General features: G+C 56.5%; 1 protein-coding gene across 1 annotated transcript in view; it reads left to right on the forward strand.

Annotated features, from left to right (window-relative positions):
• The window catches only part of LOC147600334 (axonemal central pair apparatus protein HYDIN-like), a 39,452-nt gene extending 20,772 nt beyond the window's left edge, over positions 1 to 18,680 (forward strand). Inside the window, exons 21-40 of the mRNA XM_086751223.1 lie at positions 571 to 747; positions 1,921 to 2,114; positions 2,851 to 3,003; positions 3,303 to 3,486; positions 3,944 to 4,085; positions 5,345 to 5,495; positions 6,258 to 6,671; positions 6,804 to 7,031; positions 7,514 to 7,726; positions 7,999 to 8,201; positions 8,379 to 8,561; positions 8,790 to 8,909; positions 9,282 to 9,441; positions 9,547 to 9,723; positions 9,851 to 10,045; positions 10,973 to 11,080; positions 11,419 to 11,863; positions 17,046 to 17,705; positions 17,776 to 18,424; positions 18,536 to 18,680. Of these exons, the coding sequence (XP_086607349.1) occupies positions 571 to 747; positions 1,921 to 2,114; positions 2,851 to 3,003; positions 3,303 to 3,486; positions 3,944 to 4,085; positions 5,345 to 5,495; positions 6,258 to 6,671; positions 6,804 to 7,031; positions 7,514 to 7,726; positions 7,999 to 8,201; positions 8,379 to 8,561; positions 8,790 to 8,909; positions 9,282 to 9,441; positions 9,547 to 9,723; positions 9,851 to 10,045; positions 10,973 to 11,080; positions 11,419 to 11,863; positions 17,046 to 17,705; positions 17,776 to 18,424; positions 18,536 to 18,680 (4,901 nt within the window). The remainder of the gene's footprint in view (positions 1 to 570; positions 748 to 1,920; positions 2,115 to 2,850; positions 3,004 to 3,302; positions 3,487 to 3,943; positions 4,086 to 5,344; positions 5,496 to 6,257; positions 6,672 to 6,803; positions 7,032 to 7,513; positions 7,727 to 7,998; positions 8,202 to 8,378; positions 8,562 to 8,789; positions 8,910 to 9,281; positions 9,442 to 9,546; positions 9,724 to 9,850; positions 10,046 to 10,972; positions 11,081 to 11,418; positions 11,864 to 17,045; positions 17,706 to 17,775; positions 18,425 to 18,535) is intronic.
• The last annotated feature ends 685 nt before the right edge of the window (positions 18,681 to 19,365 follow it).

Genomic DNA, 19,365 nt, shown 5'->3' on the forward strand with positions numbered 1-19,365 from the left:
ACCACGGTGCTTGGTTGACCAAATGAAGTGAAGCAAGGTGAGCCACAGCTCTGCTGGTACATGAAGCAGCCTCAGGCCTTCGCCTAGCTGATGCAGGTGGTGTGGCTCATCTTGTGTCCCTGCTAGGAGCTGGGCTCTCATTCCCGCAAGCAGTGTGGCCATGTTCCTGTTGCTTTGTGGGACCACATTGCCTCGGGTCCATGTTGCCTCGTGGGAGCAGTCCCTAGCCCACACTGACCCTCAAAGTGTGCCCAGAGGTTGCCTGAGACAGCAGCGAGCAGCACAGGGTAGTGAATAATAGTCTGAGTGGTGGTGGGACAGGGCTGGAAGCAGTGTTCTGGCCCAGGGTCGAGGTCACCACAAGGGACAAAGTCCTCAGCTGAAGATGAGGTGGAGATGATCCACATTTCTAACCATGCTCAGGCTGCCTCCCTCATGGTCTCTCCTTAAGGGGCACGTGCTTTCCCCCTGCCCTTGAAAATGTGAAATACTTTTTGGGGCATTTCCAGAGCCTGTCCCTGACAATGCCTCATGTGCAAGTGTCACCAAGCAGTCTTCCTCTCTCTCAAGGCAAGACCACGGCAGCGGTCGCGCTGTCCAAATACTATGGCGCTGCCTGCTTGTCCATCGATGCCGTGGTGGAGGAAGCCATCTCGAAGAGGAGCAGCTCAGCAGGGCTGTGTGCCCAGGAGCTGTGCATCAGGGCTGCCATCGAGCAGAAGAGCCGCAAGGAGACAGAGCGTGCGGGTAAGGAGAAACGCTGGACCCCCAGCAGCGCTTCAGAAACCCACCATGACCATCCACCTCCCTTGCTCCAGAGAAGCAGCTTGACAGCCCTTGGGTCTCTTGGGGAACATGGCTGCAGCGTGTAGAAATGCAAAGCCGTTTCTTCAAACATCTCTGGGTATTAAAAAAATTCTCTATTTTCCGGGATCCGGCAGGGGCACTTTTCCTGCTCCTGAGCTTCTTGGCACGGGTTCCTTTTTCTAGGAGCAGTGAAGCACACTTGTTTGTGTCTTACTGAGAGTTCTCCTGTTTCCTCAAAGCTGAATCCAGCTTGCTCCTCAGGGCCGTCAGGCAGAACTGCTGCCCACTTTAAGAAGGAAAAAGGTCTCTAAAGTGGCTCATGAAGCATTAGACGACTGACTTTGAGTGTGGCTTCACAAAGATGAGAGGAAGGGAAGGATCACCTTCTGGGGCAGTTTCAGATGAGAGAGATGCTGCAGATGAGCTCTTTTCTCCAGAGATGTTCCTATACAGGCTGTCAGGTTAGGCAGCTGGTGCCAGTTGTGCTGTTCTCTGTTGTGAGACCGGAGACTTTAAGGAAACTTTATTGGGCAGCTGGTGCCCCAAGCTCTGCAGGGTGAGGCCAGACCCTGTCTGTGGTGGGGGCAGTTTTGCGTTGCTCAGCTTTGAACTTGGCTGGGTTGGGAGCTGGTGGAAGGAAGAAGGGCCTGGGTCCCCGGTGGGGTTATCCCATGTGGAGGATTTAGCTCCAGCAGAGATGGGTGATGCAGCTGGGGCAGGGCTGCGTGTTACGGTCTCTATCTGAGAATGTAGGATGGGGGCAAGGTACAGAAACAATAGTCCTGGAGGACAAATCCTTGGCTTGACCCATAGGGGGAGTGACTGTGGAAAAGGTGTTACTTGTGTGCACGTTTGTTGGGACGGACACAGGGCTGTGAATTAAAAGCTCTCTAGCTTTCCAATCTAGTTTCAGGTGGTGTGCTTTCTCGTGCTAATAAGAGAAGCAGGGAGGGAGCTGCTTCTGGGAGCAGTGCTGCCAGTGCCAGGCAGGCTGGGGGACAAGTGCTGTGTCCCTACCAGGGCACAAGGCTGTGCTCATGGAGGTGCGAGGTGCCTGCTTGCTCCCCACAGCGCCCGTCGCCAGCCCCACTGAGCCGTTTGTCCCCTCCACAGGTCAAAACGCAGATGCCTCCCGCCGCCGGCAGTTCCGGGCCCATGGCAAGCGCAGCCCAGACAGGAGCCAGTCGCCCTCTGCCAACAAAGTCAGCCTGCAGTCTGTCGGTTCCCAAAGCTCTGCAGCGGCCAAGACAAAGAAAAAGGAGCGCCTGTCCCAGAAACAGCATGTAATGGACCTGACAGGCTCCCGGGTGAAGCGTGATCGGCACAGCTTAGTGCATGGCACCTTTCTGTTGCCTTTGAGAATCATAGAATCTTAGAGGGGTTTGGGCGGAGGGGACCTTTAAAGGCCACCCAGCCCAACCCCCTGCAGGGAGCAGGGACATCTCCAACCACATCAGGTTGCTCAGAGCCCCGTCCAACCTGGCCTTGAATGATTCCAGGGATGGGGCATCCACCACCTCTCTGGACAACCTGTTCCGATGTTCCAGCGCTCTCATCATGAAAAATGTCTTCCTTCTGTCTAGTTTGAATGTCCCCTCTTTGAGTGTAAAACCGTTACGTGTTTTCCTGTCGCTACAGGCCTTGTTAAAAGTGCAGGGGCTGCTTACCGTGGCGGGGCTCTGTGTCACCCAGAGCCTGGTGTGGGGAACGATAGTGCAGAGAGGCAGCTGGGCAGGTTGGGGATGGCGTGGGGTGGGAACAAAAACCTGTGTTCTGCCAGAAAAACTCGACTGAGTCGTATGGTTTGTTGGCAAAGTGGCTGCAGGTGGTGAGCAAAGCTGTGGGACGCTGTGCCAGGGGCTTGCAAGCTTGGGTCTCTTGTGGCCAAGGGATGTGACCCCCAGGGTTGTCCCCTGGAGCTGCTGGCCTGCCCTTTGGGTCTATTGTCTTGCGAGCGAGAGACCTGAGCTGCAAGCCCAGCAGCTGGAAATGTTCAGGGGGTTCCAAGGTGGTTTATTTCTCTCGTGGTGTTCAATGTTGCAGGGCTCATTGAGTTCTGAGCTCAGCTCAGCCCTTCCCTGCGTTCCTGCGCAGCGATGGCTGAGCATCAGTGACAGCGCAGCGGGAGAGCTGGGCTTGATGAGCTGCGTGCTGCCTGAGGACTTGCTGGTGGCCATCCTCTCGGAAAGGCTGCAGGTACGTGGGGTGGGGGCAAATGATACGTTCCTGCTACAGAGAGACAGGCGGTGAGGTACAGTTTGCAGAGGAGGGGATCTGTATCTGCTGTTGGAGAAGTCCTGGGCTGCGTGCAGGCACGCCTGGGTCAAGCTGCAGATGCTAGAAGCCGGCAGAGTGCAGGGAAAGATCAGAGCTTGTCTGAGCCGATGCTCTTGGAACGACGACGCGCTGCCCTTTGCCGTTTGGTCTGACTGAGTAGCTGAGAGCCCAACGCGTGCCATCGCTGACTTTCTCTTCCTTTGCCACTTGATTCACAGCTGAGCGACTGCTTCCAGGGAGTGGTGTTTGATGGCCTGGAGACCTGCTTTGCATGCAGCACGGCATCTGCGCTCCTCTGCCTGCTCAAAGCTGTGGGAAATCGGCCTCACATCTATTTTGTGAACGTGTTCCGGGATTATGCTTCTTTGAAAGCCAGGGAGACAGCCGCGAAAGAGCAGGAAGGTAAGAATCTTCATCTCCGTGCCTTTCCAATCTTCTCTCAAGCCCTCAACCTTACCCGTGTGTATCTGTGTCACCAGCAGAGCTTGTAAGAAACGGTTTTATGAATCCTTCCGCCTTTTGCCTCAGTGTAGCCAGCACTCAGCTCACAGTTGCTTAAACACAGCAGAGCTGAGGCTGTAAGATTCCCCTTGGTCTCTGCCATTAAAGCTTGGGCACAAGTGCAAGCTGTTGTGGCTCAGTAACTACCCACCCTCCAGCTGTCCACAGCGCTGGTGCACGTGAGCCAGGCAAGGTACAGGCGACAGTTTGGGGGATTCTCTGAACGCTGGAGCAGGGATATGAGCTCCCCAGGATGGCCTGGCAGGATGATAGGCTGGGTCGGGACAGAGCTGTGAATCCTTGCAGCTCCTCCAGAACTTGCAGTGGCTAATGGTTTCACCTCTGGTCTGTGCTGAAGAACGGGAGCGGGAAGAAGCTGCCAGGAGGGAGGAAGCACGTCTCTGGGAGATGGATGAGGAGGAGTACGATGCCCTCATGGAGGAAGAGAAAACTCAATTTAATCAGAGGCTCCTACAAGCCCGGCGTGAGAGGAGGAGGAGGTCTGTAAGCCTTCCATGGACAACTCCCCAGGATAGTGTCCCTCAGGGCCTTCCCTGCTCCAGAGACCTTGGTTGAGCTAAGAGGGCTTTCAGAGCAAACGCCAAAAGTGTCTATTCCAAGCCGCACAAGGATGGCCAGTTCCACCTCCCTGGCTCCCAACAGGGGAGGGACTTTGCGCTGGGAGAGAAGAGAACATCTCTCCGATTCAGCAGTGAGCCCTCTGGCGTAGACGCTGGCTGCAGGCAGCTGGGCTCTGTGCTTGCCTTGCCGCTGCACCCACAAGTGTCTCTGAGTTAATGCTGTGGATGGCCATCTTCTTCATCCCCCTTCCTCACCAAACCAGAGGGGCTGTGGTGTGGGCTGGTGTGAGGTGCAGCTGTGCTGCCTTGGTGTAGAGAGCAGTCCTGCTGTAGGTGAAGCCCGTGCAACGCTGATCTCCCAGGGTTTTCCTGACTGAGCGCCGCCAGCCATAGAAGCTGGTGTCTCTTCGGCTCCCCTTCGCCTGCAGCAGCAGGGGCGCCTGGGAGAAGCTGTGATCCAGCAAAGCAGCCCTGTCCAGGAGGATGCACAGGGGAAGTGTCAAACTGGGAGGGGGACCTGCTTCAAGTGAGCATGCGTTTCAGCTTTTCTGTCAGCACAGGCCCCAGTTTGTTGCTCTGGGAGGAGATGGCTAGGGCTGCTTCCAATCTTGATTTCCAGGAGAGACGGCACAAGTTTCCCGTGGTGACGGCTGGGTTCCAGCAGGAAGTCTGGTTGATGAGAGCCTGTTTTGCAGGAGGGGAGTTACCTTTGCTTTCTGACTGATGTGAGTGTCCTCAGTAAGGAGCAGGCTATGCCCAGGGAGAAGGGCTGGATAAGCCTCGTAGGTGTTGGCGCAGGGATAAGGAGGCGTTAGTGATTTGTGAGCTGGTTGAAACTGGGAGAGCAAGAGAGGGCTTCTGGCATCAGTGCGCAGAGATGGTGGATCCGTCCTTGGCAGTGTGCTGGAGGGGTCCAGGTGGACCTGATTGGAGAAGCAGCACAATTTAGACTTTAGGACAGCAAAGCCTAGATTTGGCTGGCCCTGGAGGACCCCTCTCACCTTGCCGCCCTTTGGATGTTCCCAGGCTCCCCAGGTTGAGGGAAGTCCATGGCGATGGCCTAAGAGTTCTGTCTGGCCTCAGGGTCAATGAATGGCGTGCAGGGCCAGCTGGGATTGCAGCGAGCCCACATTTCTGGTGGTGACTCACAGGGCTGTTTTCTGTTTGGCTTCCTGAAGGGCGATGGAGCAGCCTGACGAAAAGCACCGTCAGGAGCTGGAACCCCTGAAGGAGGAACAAGAGCTGGAGAATTCCAAGAGGAGTAGGAGCGAGCTTGGAAAAGACCAAGTTAACGCTTCAGGGAAGAAAATGCAGCCTGGAGTCAGACAGGTGGGTGGCTGTGTTTGTAGAGATGAGTAAAAGCCCTGGGGAGCTTCTTCCCACGGAGCTGTACCATTCCCCGAGAAGCCAGCAGCCACACGCGGCGGTGGGCCCAGGAATGGGCCTGAGTGAGTAACACGTGGGGTTGTGCTGGGAAACAAGAGCCGGTGTTTGCTCATGCTGCTGCTTGGCCAGGGATGTTTTCCCATGGGTTTGCTGGGGAGCTGCATTTGTGGGATCATGCTGCCTTTGAGTCTTGGCTTCACATAACTCCAGACATTCACTGTGAAGCCCTAGATAGTTTTAGTCCAGCATTTCTCCCCACTCTGCACATGACTTACACCTCTGGGCCATGATCCGTCTGGGATGGGGTGTCTTTTGCTACATGCCTGGCAGGAGATCCCGCCAGGCCTTAGGTATTCAACCAGACTTCCTCAAGTGTCAGCCAGGCACAGGGACGCTCAGCACACCAGAATGGAGCCCAGAGGACTGCACAGGAGTACGGAGGTGTTTTAATTTCCCGGTTTGGTTTGGAGAAGCTTTTCTACTTTTCATCTGGTGGGCAGGACTCCCCATCAGTCTGGCACTGGGGAGTTTGGTTTCAGTTGAGCTACCCTGGGTACCAGCTGTGTTCTGGATTGGGATTTGTGGAGCACCCAGCACAGGTCTCAGGCGAGGCTTGGGGTGCTGTTGCAAAGATCATCACTGCCCTGCAGCATCTGAGTTGGTGCTTTGAAATGCTCACTGCTTTTTCCTGCTCCTCCTGCCCAGAACACGAACGCATCCGCCAGCAACACCAGCATTTCCACCAGCAACCAGTTGGATGCCACCAAAGGGGTAGACAAGAGAGGATCTGTAAAGAAGCACTCAGGCGCTGTTGGGAGTGACAAGGAAGAGAAGAGAAAGCAGAGCAAGGTTTCCCTGATGGATGCCTGCCCAGCCGTGCGTGTGCAACACTCAGACGCAGAACAGGGGGCTCTGAGTGACAGCGAGAACGTGGCCCTGAGGTTTAAGATCTATGAGGCATCGCAGAAGTATGTGGCGCATATCTTGTCATTCTGGGACAGGGTTCAGGGTATCCTGCTGTCCCCTCTGAACCAAGCGGAGGTGTGGCACAAAGCAGAAGCCCGGCGCCAGCCTGCCTTGAGCCACAGGAGCCAGCAAAACAGAGGGAAAGAGCATCAGGTGACACTGGAAAAGGAGTGCAGGAAGAAAGAGCGCCTGGAGGAGTCTGTGAAGAAAGAGCGCATGGAGAAGGAGAGCACCAAGAAAGAGCGCCTGGAGAAAGAGGGTGTGAAGAAAGAGCGCCTGGAGAAGGATTGCTCCAAGAAAGAGCGCGTGGAGAAGAAGCGCACGAAGAAGGAGCGGCTAAAAAATCTGGAGGCTCTTGAGGACTCCGCGTTATCTGAGCTGGAAGGGGAAGGTGCAGAAGGGTCATGCAGAGGCCAGCGTGGCAGGGTGCCCTGCTTGACCATCGAAGCACTGGGCTCAGAAGATGTGACCAGGAAGATCCTGGAGAGCAGCAAGCTGCCAGTGGCAGAGCAGGTAAAGCCCTGTGAAGCTCAGGTGCTGAGCCTGCCATGCTCTGCCCTGGTGCATTGCGTCCCACGGACAAGGGCACAGAGCCTTGTCCAGGCCACTGTTCCACAACGGCTCCGGAGCAGCCCCGTGGCTGGAGAGGTTCTCACCATCCCTCAGACGGGTGCAAAGCGGGAGTGCTCTCTCTTCAAGCATCCTGTCCGTTCAGTTTCCCAGTGTGGAAATCATTCCAGATGGTTCCAGGGCAGGGCAGCTCACGGTCAGTGTTGCCTTCAGCTGAGTCACTCAGAGGAGAGATTTCTCTCTAGGTCTCAGCTGTAGGTCCTGGCACTGCTCTGGAGCCTGCCCACCCCACTGGGCGTAAAAAAGCACTGTACTCCCTATAAATAATAATTTTAAAAACCCCATTGCCAAAAGCTCAGTGCCTTTAAGGAAGTGGGAGGTTGAAGGTGACGGGAGTATAAAGAGAGTTTTCTCTTCTGCTTTAGATCTTGGATGAGCTGGGACTGGGTCCCTCTGGGCCTCCCATTCCCCCTCCTGCTTTGTACTCCGTGATCCGCTACCCGGAGAAGCGAACGGCCCCTGCAGCAGGAGAAGCCCTCCAGCACTTCCAGCTTGTTGTGCCAGAAGGTGCTGTTGCGGAAGGAGAACAGGCGGCGACTGTAAGTGTCGTGGATGCCCCCGCTGTGCCCGCAGTGAAGGTTTCAGGGCAGGGGCCAGGCTGCATGGGGGCACGGGGGGCAGGCGAGATGGAAAAGAATCACTGTGGAAGGGCGGTCAAATCATGACGGGGCCACGTGTCTGCAGGCATCCCTTCTGTCTGTCCAAAAGAGACAGCTGTGCTGTCTCTCTGCTGAGAAATAGGATGGTTCTTTATCATGAGAGAAAAGAGCCACAGCTTTCTTTCCAGGGTGGGATGTCTCCAGGCAGGTCTGACCTCTCTCTCTCTTCTCTCTCTCCCCTTGCTGTTAAGACCTCCAAGAAACAGGTCACTCCAACAAGGGGGCGGTCGAGGAAGGAGAAAGCTGTGGGTAGCCCGAAGACTCTGAGCAAGAAGCGCAGCTCCAGCCGGGGCAGCAGAGATCTCCAGAGGCCGGACACAGGAGCACCCACATGTCCTGCCAGGTTGGACCAAAGTGATGTGGACACGGTTCCATCCCCAGGGAGACCTGTCAGGCGAGCTGTGAGGCAGGAGGTGACCCCTCTGCTTCGCAGCCATCTCGCCAGACAAGGTCCCTCATCTCCAGCTCTGCAGGCACCCTCGGCCGGTGCCTCCATGGCATGGCAAGTCCACAACCCTCCGTTCCTCATTTGCTTCTTCCCAGTGTTTGAAATCTCCTTTTTAATTGCCAGGCTGAGCAGCTGTCGGTGGATAGTGCCTGCCCACGGTGAGGTGCAACTGAAGGTCCACTTCAGCTCCACGGAACTGGGCCAGTTTGAGCAGACGCTGCATTTTGAGATCCTGGGGACAAAGCGTCTGTACCAGCTGCCCTGCAGGGGCACCTGCCTGTATCCCGCCATCAGCCAGGACCCGCGGTAAGGCTGGCGCGTGGGAGCCCTCACGCATGGCTCCCCCTGAACTCAGAGCCAGGGCTGCCCCTTGTACCCCTGTGACCTTCTGGCTTGGAGCAGCCAGCATCTTCCTGTGCTTGGAGCTGGGAACCAGTCCTGGTACCTCAGCCACCCAGAAGGGTTATGGCTTTCTGACCAGGTTTCCTACCTAGGAGCATCTCACAGCTCCTCATTCCCTGTTTCTCTCCCCAGGCTGGTGTTTCCCCACCAGAGGGAGAGCAAGGAGGATGAGGACATCATCTCCAAGAAGTATGTCATGGACACGGGTGTTTTCCACTTTGGACCGCTGCTGTGTGGGAAGCCAAGAGACGGGTACGTGCTCCCAGCCCTGAGTTAGCAGCTGATGCTCACACAGAAGGCGGAAGAAGCCATGTGCCTGGCATACTGTTATTTTTCCAGGTGCCTTTCCACTTAGATTTTGTAAAACGCTCTTTGAGTGCGTGACTGCATCGTCACACCTCTGGCATGGAGGCACCAAGTATAGGGGCAGACATCAAAGCAACGCAAGGATGAACCCATATTCCGTGCAATGTGCCCCAAAGTGATCCTTTTTCTTAGCCTGCTCGTGGGAACATGGTCTTCCAGTGCAGCCTGCCGCTGCCCGGACACGGTGCTTTCCTCAAGATGTGATCAAGGCTGTGGTCCTGGCATCTCCTCTGCAGCCTTTTCCCCTTTTGTGGACAGGTACAAGGAGCTGCGCTATCCCAGCAACTGCGAGAAGATAACCATCCTGAACGTCAGCCCCTTGGAAGCAGAGGTGCATTTCTCCTTTGAGCGCGATCTCCAGGAGAGCACGTTCCTTTTAGAGCCTCCCAGCATGAGGCTGCAACCGAACGAGAAGCAGGTAGGAGACAGGCAGGTAGGACAGGCAGCGGTGGCAGTGCCCAGGAGCTGTTTCTCTTGCTGACTGAATGCTCTTGTGTGTTTGTTCTTGCGGGGACGGGGCTAGGAGCTGAGCGTTTGGGCGTACCCCACTTCAGCCGGCCTGGTGGAAGACAAGCTCATCTGCTGCGTTCAGGGGAACCCAGAGCCGGTGGTCTTCCGCCTGTGCTGCCAGGGGGTGCAGGTGGAGCTGGGGGTCAGCCCCAAGGAGCTGTCGTTCAACACGCTGCTTCTGCCCAGGTCAGTCACCCCACAGCCCCTCGCCGGGGACGAGAGCTGTCAGCCAGGGCTGCTCCAAGTTCCATTCAACTGCAAGACTAACATGCCCATCAAGCAGCTGGTGCTGAGTGTCTCTTTTTGTCTGCAGGAAGGACAATGAGACCCTGGCCCTGCAAAACCGCACACCGCTGCCCGTGGCCTGGCGGCTCATTGGGCTGGAAGACCTGGGCGAGGACTTCTCGGTGTCAGAAGACAGCGGCATCGTGGGTCCCCACACGGAGTTTGCTGTGCAGCTGCGTTTCAAGGCCACAAAGGCTCTCAGCATTCTGAAGACCATCCAGCTGGAGGTGAGGGGGACTGTGCCCTCCCTGGCAGAGCAGGGCAGAGTGATCAGCCCTGTGCTCTTAGGGATGGAGGCTGCTTGAAGGGTACCCTGCAAAGAGGGCAAAAGGATGAGCTTCCAGAGATTCTTTCCTTCCTGCACTGCTGGGGGGCCGTGCCCTTAGCAGCAAGGGGCTCTTGGGGACGAAGTGACTGCTCGGGTGCCCTGGTAGCTGAGCTCCATGGGGCAAGTATATTGGGGAGTCAGGAAGAGATGGGCCTGACAGGGACAGGGGTGCTACGACCCCAGCTTCTGCTGCCTCCAGCTGGGTTTGCCAGCACACGCGCTGCATCCCCGGGCATCCACGTCACCTCAGAAAACCAGCCGCTGCCTCTGCAGGGCTTACGGCTGGGTTATGAGGCTGCGCCCTGAGCCCGCGCTACAACCACCTTGCTGCTGTGCCAGGTTGAACGCTGTCCTTGGGTTGTCCAGACTTTGGCATGCTCGCTGCACCCGTCCTGGCCTCTGTCTGGGGCTCTTGACAGAGAGCGACAAACTCTCGCCCTGGGAGGCTGTTCCCCATGGTTTCGGGGATGCATTTCAGTGAGGACGCTGGGTGATTGAAGAGGAGAGGGTTGGTTGTCGATGCCCCCTGCTCTGGGACACCTCACGCCTGTGGTGGCTTTAAGATCCCTTTGCTTCCCAGGGTGCTTTAGCAGCCACGCGGCTGCTGGCGGAGAGAAGAGTTGGGCTGACAGGGTTTCTTACTGCGGCAGAACCCCGCTGGGTCAGCCCGGGAGATGAACAGGTTAGGAAAGCTTGTGTGCTCACAGCGCTTGTCACGCAGGGGAGGCCATGGGGGAAGCAGCCTGTAGAGACAAGGACTCAGATATTGTCTAGCAAAAGAATGGAGGAGAAGGGGCTAAGCAGTGCTTGTTTCTTGTCACCTCAGGTTTCAGATGCAGAAGACATCTTGGGGGTCGTTCAGACCGAAAACATCAAGATCTCCGCAGAGGCCTGCGAGCCTGCTCTGAGCACCAGCGTTTCTCAAGGTCAGGGGGTGCCCCCGAAACAAAGTAATGCGGGTGCATGGCAGTGCCTTTGCAGATGGGCAACCAAAGCACTTCTCCACTGCTGCCAGAGCTGGGCGCTGAGGTCCCCCAGCGTTTGGGTGCGGGGTTGTCCCTGCTGGGCACGTTTGGGCAGCAGCCCCTATGGCCATTCATCACGAGCACTCCCCAGGGCTGTGGTGTGAGGGGTGGGAGGGTACAGGTGGGTGATGGGCAAGGGAAAGGGACCCCAGCCAGCATGATGGCAGGGGACCAGCGGTTCCTTCCCGAGCTGCTGGCTCTGCTTTGGTGATCAGCCCCTCCACTGTCTCTTCTCTCTCCTCTGCAGAACAACTGGGCCAACTTCCAGTCAGCGAAAACCATCAGCATGGCCCGTGCCAGCCAGAGGAGGTCAGAGAAGAGCATGGAGGTGACCTCCAAGCCCCACCAAGTGTGCAGAGCCAGGGCCGGTCTGCAGCTCTCTATCCGGCTTGGTGGGGAGTCCAGCGTATCCCTCTTCGGCCTCATCCTCCTGCTCAAGGCACAGGGACCCCTCACCATCACAGCCGGCGGCACCACTACCTCCGTCCCCTTCAAAAACCTCTTCCCGCAGCCCCTGGCCTTTCCAGACCCAGTGGAGCACCTGGCCTTCACCATCAGGGGCCCTGAGAGTTGGCGTGCCAGGAAGACCGCCTCCATCACCATCTCCTTGGAGGGCGGCCTGTACGCTGACGAGGCCCCTTTCACCAGCAAGGTGCTGCTCTCCTGCCCGGGGAGGGGCAGGCATCTCCTAGGTCTACCACCTCAGGGGCCTCCCCCCTCCCCAGTGACCTGTGCCCCCTTGGGAGGTCCCTGGACAAAGCTGCCCCTCACCCATAGTCTATTAAAAGAGTTCTCATTGGTGTCTATTCATCTTAATTTAAGCTGGATCCATCAAATTAGTGGTTGTAAAAGTATGTTGCAGAGTTGCATTCTAATAGAGAAACAATTTGGGAGTTAGCGGCCAGAGATTAATATTGCCCATGTAGAAAATCAGAGCAAAGAAAAACACACCTTGATTTCTGGCAGCTGAGCTGGGTGCGCTGGGATGCAGAATAACACCAAGTCCTTGACTCCCTGGCAGCAAGGGTTGACCGGTAGCGGAAGCCCCAGAGCCCTATTGCTTCCTGTGACCATCCCGAAAAACTGTCTTTTGAGATCTCGTTGATTTATGGTTGCTTTTCAGCATGTTAGTCCTTCATGGTGAAGCGGGGCCAATCCTGGGTGCCTTGCCTTACCGTTCTGGGTGGTATGAAATGGGTTTGTTTGTCAGCACTTGCCCCCTTTTCCCAGTTGAAAACACAGCCTCTCAACATCACTTGTAGCCTTTGCGTGTCGGTCTCTTCAGGGGTTTTTAGCACGTTACTGAGTGAAGACTGAGATCAAATTTCCTTGCCAAAGGCTGGTAATGGTTTTCCCATCTCATTTGTGCAACTATCCCCACGAATGCCGTGCTGATCTCCCGAGTTCCAGTTCTTTGTGCCCTTCAGGCACTGACAGAAGGATCAAACGGAGCCGTTTCTGCCAGCGCTGCGCTCAGCGGCTGTTCAGTGCTCACTCGTTAGGCAAGAGTTTGGATTGCCATCGAGCCCTCTCTTGTGACTCCTGATGGGAGCAGAGCTGGCTTCAGCTCTTAAGAATGAAATTTGCTAACAGAATGAGCCGGTGGCTGTAGACGCTTATACCCAGCAGGACCTTCAGGAGACATTCAAGCGCAGGAACCCTTTCCACCAGGCAGGAGAGGCCAACAGAACACGCAGCTGACGGGGTGTGCCAGCCGTTCCTTGCTGACAGTCCTTTAGAAAAGGCTTTGGGGCACAGCCACCCCAACAAGCAGTTCACCAGTTGTGTGCCGCCTTTCTTGTGCACACGGGTGTGTTCGTGTTTGCGTGTGTGGAAATCCCCAGGACCGAACAGCTTTTGCTGTGCAGCTCATCCAAGTGCGCTTTTGTTTTGAAGGATATCTGTATTTTTCTGAGTAGATGAAGGGATGTTGTTTTGCCTGGCTATTGCATATTTTCATTTGGCCGGCAAATGAGTGCAGGTTTTACATGTTTCTGTTTCTGGGTTTCTGTACCAAAAATGGAACAAACGTGTGAGGCAGAGGAGGGAGAAGTCTGGGGAGGTTTGAGAGTTCATTCTCCGGAGCCACGGCTCCCTCGTCTTGCCGTGAGGGTCCGACCTTGGTGAGCGACAGCTACAGGGGCACGGGAACAGCCTGTTCAGCGGGAGTGGTGCTGGGTTCCCACCTTCTTGGACGGTCTTTACCGTTGCTGTTTCCTGGTTCAGAGAGAGACTTCAGTTGCAAACGTGGTCCAAGCCGCGCGTGGGAGGCCTGCACGCAGCTCCCTTGGCCTTGTCACCGTGTGTGACAGTCCAGGTCCCCTTGTGCGGTGGCTGTAAGCTCCTTGAACAGCAAGGGCTTTGTCTGGAGGATCTGCAGTTTCTCCTGGCCGTGACAGCCACTCTGGTAGGACAAGCCTGTCACACACTGGACTTTTATCTGCTAGCCTGTTATTAATCCTTACCCAAACGTTTTCATTCTCAGCGCTTGCCATCACGGATTGGTATTCTTCAGAAGAAGCTGTGTGCCTTTTTCCTCAGGGTTGGCTCTGCTGCACTGACAAGGGTTCCAGCTGATGGGCTGTGGCTCGGCTTTCTGATCTATCTTGAGACTGCTTGCTAACGAATTTTGATTGCAATTATTCATGCCAAGTGTTTTTTTCATTGCCTTCCTGCTTTGGAAGCGAGCTCCAGATTCGGGAGCTGGGGGAAACCCTTCTGTGTCCTAGAGTGTGGTGGTTTAGCCCAAGTCACCACACAGCTTCTCACTCACCCTCCCCCTGCCCAGTGGGATGGGGGAGAGAAGCTGGGAAGAAAGGAAGACTTGTGGGTTGAGATAAAAACAGTTTACTGAAATACTAAAAACTACAAGGATAACAGAATATAAGGATATTAATATCTACAAAATATACAAAATGGACAGTGTAGGATTTCTCACCACCCGATGTCCGAATGACCAACACAGCCCGTCCCGAGCAGCGATCACGAAAGGACACCGAGCAGCAAGCAAAGGGGGAGAGCAAGCCAGCAAGGGAGAGGGAACGATGCCAGCAAGCAAGAGAGGTGGAAAGAAGATGGATGCCAAGAGTGCATGCCAGAATGGAATGCCCGAATGGATGCCCCCTCCCATGGGCAACCCCCACTTCTGTGCTGAGAATGACGTTCATGGCATGGAATACTCTCTTTGGCCAGCTTGGGCCAGTTATTCTGTCTGTCTTCTGCCCAGCTTCCCACATCTGCACATTAACGAGACTTTAACGAGACTTGGCAAGCCAGACAGTGTCCGTCGTCTCCTTCACAACAGCTCCTATCATCAGAGTGTTTTTGCCAACAGTCTTCACAGATGAAATCCAAAGCACACCAGCTACTGAGACGAAAATTAACTCCATCCCTGCTGAAACCAGGACACAGATGTAGGAGATGACGCAAGAAATACTGCTCAGATACCTGAATTTCCTTCCAGCTGGAAGGTCTTTGTTGGGGAAGTCTTTACACTGCAGGCAGTGTTCAGTGAAGCTGATTTTAGAGATGCTCTAGACTGTCCGCATTGGCTGTTGGTGCAAGGAGTTTGGAAGTCTCATTCAAAGGTCTTTGACATGAGGGCTGGGTTGGAAGGGCCTGTGAGAAGGACTGTCAGGTTGCTTTTGGTGGAAATAGCGTTGCATGTGGTTTTACTGAATGACAGGGAAATGGCAATGCTCAGAATTGTATTCAAACTCACAAACAGTTCTATGAAATGTTTGTGTTCCCAATATAACCGTACAAAAACAGCGCCTAAAACATCGGGAATGGCAGGTTAGAAAGGAAAGGGAAAATGTGGATGTCTGCGTTTTGCTGCTACAGACCTTAAAAACGGACTTCTTCAGTCCTTCCAGTCAACTTAGACACTGCCCGCTGGTGATGATAAACCTTATTTGAATTTGGATAGATCCTAAGATGCTAGCCTGCCTGCCCGTTTTTGAGTGTCCATAGTTGGTGTTGAAAGCCAAGCCAAACCACTGAGCACAAAGCAACTCAGCTCTCTCTCTGCCTGAGCAGGTATTGAGCAAATTCTCTCTTCCCGTGCTGTGCCACGTTCTGTTCTGGTTTTGTTTAGTGAGGGGGGACTACGCTGGCAGCTGCTCTAAGAAGCTTCTAGAAGTTTCCCCCTTGTCCAGAGGACTCGGCCGGGCCTAGGGCGGACCTGCTGCTGGCCAGGGCCTAGCCAATTGGTACCAGAATGTTCCGTGATAACGCCTCTGCGATAACGTATTTAAGAAGGGGAAAAAAAAAAAAAAAAAAAAAGAGAAGATGTGAAGGAGCTGAGCGGGGGCAGGGAGGCGGAGGCACGAGCCCTGCACCCCTCACCCTCTGGCCTCCCGTCGGGCGGCGTCTGGGCCCGACTCGGCCTGGCCCGGCTGCAAGGAGCAGAGAGGAGATGAGATGGGAATGAGATGTGAAGAGACCCTGAGAGGCGTCTGCCTGCCTGTTGTGAAGGATTTCTGTGAGAGGAACGGCTGCAGGTCAAGGCATGGCCGGGGAGCTGCAGCTAGGGCATGAGACTGTTCCAGCCTGCTAAATAAATGCCTCAGGAGGTCAGGATGGGATTCAGACAGCAAGAAGAGAGTAGGGTCAGTCAGCTCTCCACATCTATATTCTGACGTATTTTATGGAAAACCGGTAAAGGTCAGGGAGATGAGGACAAGAAGGAACGCAGACACTCACCTGCCCAAAAAAGTAAAAACCAAGGACCGACAACTTCCTCTACTTGTTTGCATGAGGGTCCCAGTTTTAAGCAACCCTGTTACTCTGGCCAGGACAAACAATCCTTCAGGATACACATCCTTGTTAGGTTCAGAAATGTTTGCAGCACGAGGTTCTCAGAGGAGCCAGACAATTCATTCTCTGGGTCCAAGAGGGTCCAAGCACTTGCTCTACATTTTTAGGGCTTTCTCTGCACCAGAAGGTCTGTTCTGGGGGCAAGCTGCTTCAGGTCTCTACCAGAAGAGAGACAAGGACAACTCCCAGGTGCCTGAGCCCTTCTCTGGCAGCAGAGACAGGGAACTGCAGCAAGAGCGACTCCAGGGATGCCTGGATCAAGAAAGAATCGGCTGACGATGCCACAGAATTGGAGTTGCTTTGCAGAACAGCAGAGTGTGGGCGCGCATTCAGATGCACAACTGCAAGAATTCCTCTTGTGATGCCGTACTTTGCGCCCCAGCCTCTCTGCTTGGATGGCACGGGCCAGCTGTCGCATTTTTGTGACAGCTCCCATCGTGTCCGCACAGTACCGGCACCAGTTCCACCACAGCTGTGAACAGCAGTTGCCCCACTGGGGCAGAGAGGGACAGGGTCACAAAACCTCAAAAGTGCCAAAACCAGCCCCATCCCCACTGCCAGGGCAGGAGGGAGCAGCACACAAAGGTGGGCATGGCCAGGCCACGGGTGCTGGCCCCATCCCTTCCCCTTGGACAGAAAATTCACCTCCCCGCAAAAATCACACTTGGGGTGGGAAATGGTGGGGATGGGAGACTGTTGGAGTAGGAAACCGTGACAGGGCTGAGAAGTCATGGCTAGGTTGGGAATCCATTGTGGGGATGGGAAATGAGCACTGGGGACAGGAAATCATCAGCGGGACAGGAAATCCTTGAGCTGGGAAGTTGCTGTGGTAGGAAAAGTCAAACCCTGGCAAGGCTGGCTGAAGCAGGTGCTGGCGCAGTGTTCGCCATAGGGATGCAGGCTGGTTGTCCCCCAGAAACCTGACTCTGACCAGCTGCCATGGCAGGTACAGCAGCAGGCTCCAGCTCCTCCTGGGGCTCCTGCCCTCCAGGTAACCCCCTGTCGGACCCAGCTGCCAACAGCTCACCCCATCGCCCCGCTTTGCTTCCCCCACAGAGAAGCTCCCTCTCCAGCTGTCGATGCCGCCCGAGGTGCCCGGTGTGAGCTTCATGGTTCCGGGCGTGCCGCCGCCGGTCCCCGCCTGTGTGCTGCCCTCTGTTCCAGAGCTGCCGGGGTCCTGTAAGCCTGCCCAGGTCCACCCCGTCACCTACCAGGTGCCACAGGCCAGCGTCTGGCACGGGGTGCCAGGGCCCCTGGGGGCCGCGGGGAAGTTGCAGCAGCTCCCCGAAAGCTGGCAGCTCCCTCCCGTGGTGCAGCTCCCCTCCATGCCTGCTTCCTGTCCCCGTGCCCATGGCTGGGAACAGCAGGTGGTGAGGGGGACACTGGTGTCCCACCAGCCGACGGGGCTGGGGCTGTGGGCTGTGGTCCAGGGGGAGCCCCTCTACCCCACAGGCTCCCGCCCGCTGCATATCGCTGCCTGCCACGGGCGCCCGCCACCCTGCCGCCCTGCAGCTCAGCATTGGGTGCAGGGCCCCCCTGCGCTCCGCACCCTGCCCGGCAGCACCCAGAAGCCATCACAGGCCTCCAGCGAGGACGGGGAGACCACCAAGAACAGCGTCCCTGCCACCAGCCCACGCCAGCCTGTCCTCGCTCTGCCCACTGGCAGAACCACAGCAAAGCCCCAGGCTGAGCTTTGCGGGGTGACGGAGCCTGCAGGTGGGTGGCCAAGCCGAGGAAAGCTTGCATCGCCCCGCGGCTGGCTCGGCTGTGTTTGCTTTTCCTGCAGCACTGAGCACGCTGGAAGTTCCGGGCAAGCCTGCTCATGTGCCCGAGAAGGGGCCAGCCGCTCTCACCCAGCCCTTTCTGGAGCAGCCAGCGCACGCCACCAGCAACAACACGCTCAGCCGACCCCACGCTGCGCACGCTGAGGACACTGTCCCCTGTGTCCCCGACAGCCCCAGCTTGGCCGCTTTCCTCCACGAGCTCCCCGACCTCTCCCAGTACGGGGCGGAGGGCGGCTGCCATCAAGAAGGAGTGGTGCTGGCAGGTCTGGGGGACAGCAAGGACACCATCCCTCATGTCCCCGACTTTACCGCCTTCCTCAAGGAGCTCCCCGACCTCTCCAAGTATGTGGCTGAGTGCAGCTGCCCACAGGAGCAAGTGGCACTGGCAGGGCTGGGGGACAGCCAGGGCACCGTCCCTCACGTCCTGCTTTTCCCCAACAGCCTCGCCAGCACTGCTTTCCTTCCTGAGCACCACAACTTCTCGGGGGACGTGGTGGTTGGCGACTGCCCCCAGGACCAAGCTGTTGAGACGCAGCGAGGGGACAGCCAGGACACCGCCTTGACTGCCAATGTCGCCAGCTTGACTGCCGAGGCCCTCGCTGAGCTCCTCGACCTCTCTGAGTACGTGGCGGAGGGCAGCTGCCTCAAGGAGTGAGTGGGGGCAGCGGGGCTGGGGAATGCTGAGGACGCTGTCCCCGATGTTGCCAGTGTCCCCCGCTTGACCACCTCCCTCAACAAGCTCCCCCACCTCTTGGAGCGCAGGGCAGAAGGTGGCTGCAACAAGGAGCAAGTGGTGGCGGCGATGCTGACTGCGGGATACAGGGCCAGGCGGGTGGGAGGTGCCTGCGAGCACCAGGGGGCGGACCTAGGGATCACAGGGTCAGGGGGCGGTCGGGTGTACGAGTAGCGGGGGGTATATAAGGCTTTGTGACGCAGCAGTAAATTGGCATTCAGAGCTAGACACCATGTGTCCGTCTCTTGTGTACCTGCGTAGGGAGTTGCGCAGACGGACAGGCGCCTAAGCCGTGCTGCCGATCGAGAGGTGACAATTGGTGACCCCGACGTGATAAGGCAGGCCTGCATTGGTGAGGGAGGCGCGCAGTAAGGCGTCTCTGTTTCAGCTGCTCGATATGGCTTCGATGGAGCAAGTGGTGAGTATGCTGAAAGGCGTGGGGCAGCAGGTGGAGAGCCCTGTGCATAAGAAGGACCTGGACCCGCTCTTCCGTTGGATGGTGCGGACAGGTATAGCGGCCGCTCCTTCTCACTGTGTGAGTAAGGGGGCCCTCGAACAAACAGCAGAGGAACTATTCCAGAGAGCCTGTGTTGGGAACAAAGAGGCTCTCTCCGGTCTTCTGCCGGCATTAGGCTCCCTCCGGGCCATGCTGGAGAAAGCAAAAGACTGCAGGGGTGCGTGGCAGGCGGCATGTGCTTTGCTGCGGCCTGAGGCTTGGAACCGCCCAGGAATGTCCCTTCCCAAGCCTCTAACAAAGGACCAGCAGGAACCGTGCCCAAAGGGGTTAGTGGGTCCGGGCGCCAGGCACCGCTCCCCAGCACCCAATCGGTTGCAGGACGACCGAGCGAGAAGGCGGACA

The sequence above is a fragment of the Chlamydotis macqueenii genome, chromosome 6 (assembly GCF_036417535.1).
Source record: "Chlamydotis macqueenii isolate bChlMac1 chromosome 6, bChlMac1.mat, whole genome shotgun sequence".
Classification (NCBI taxonomy): Eukaryota; Metazoa; Chordata; class Aves; order Otidiformes; family Otididae; genus Chlamydotis; species Chlamydotis macqueenii.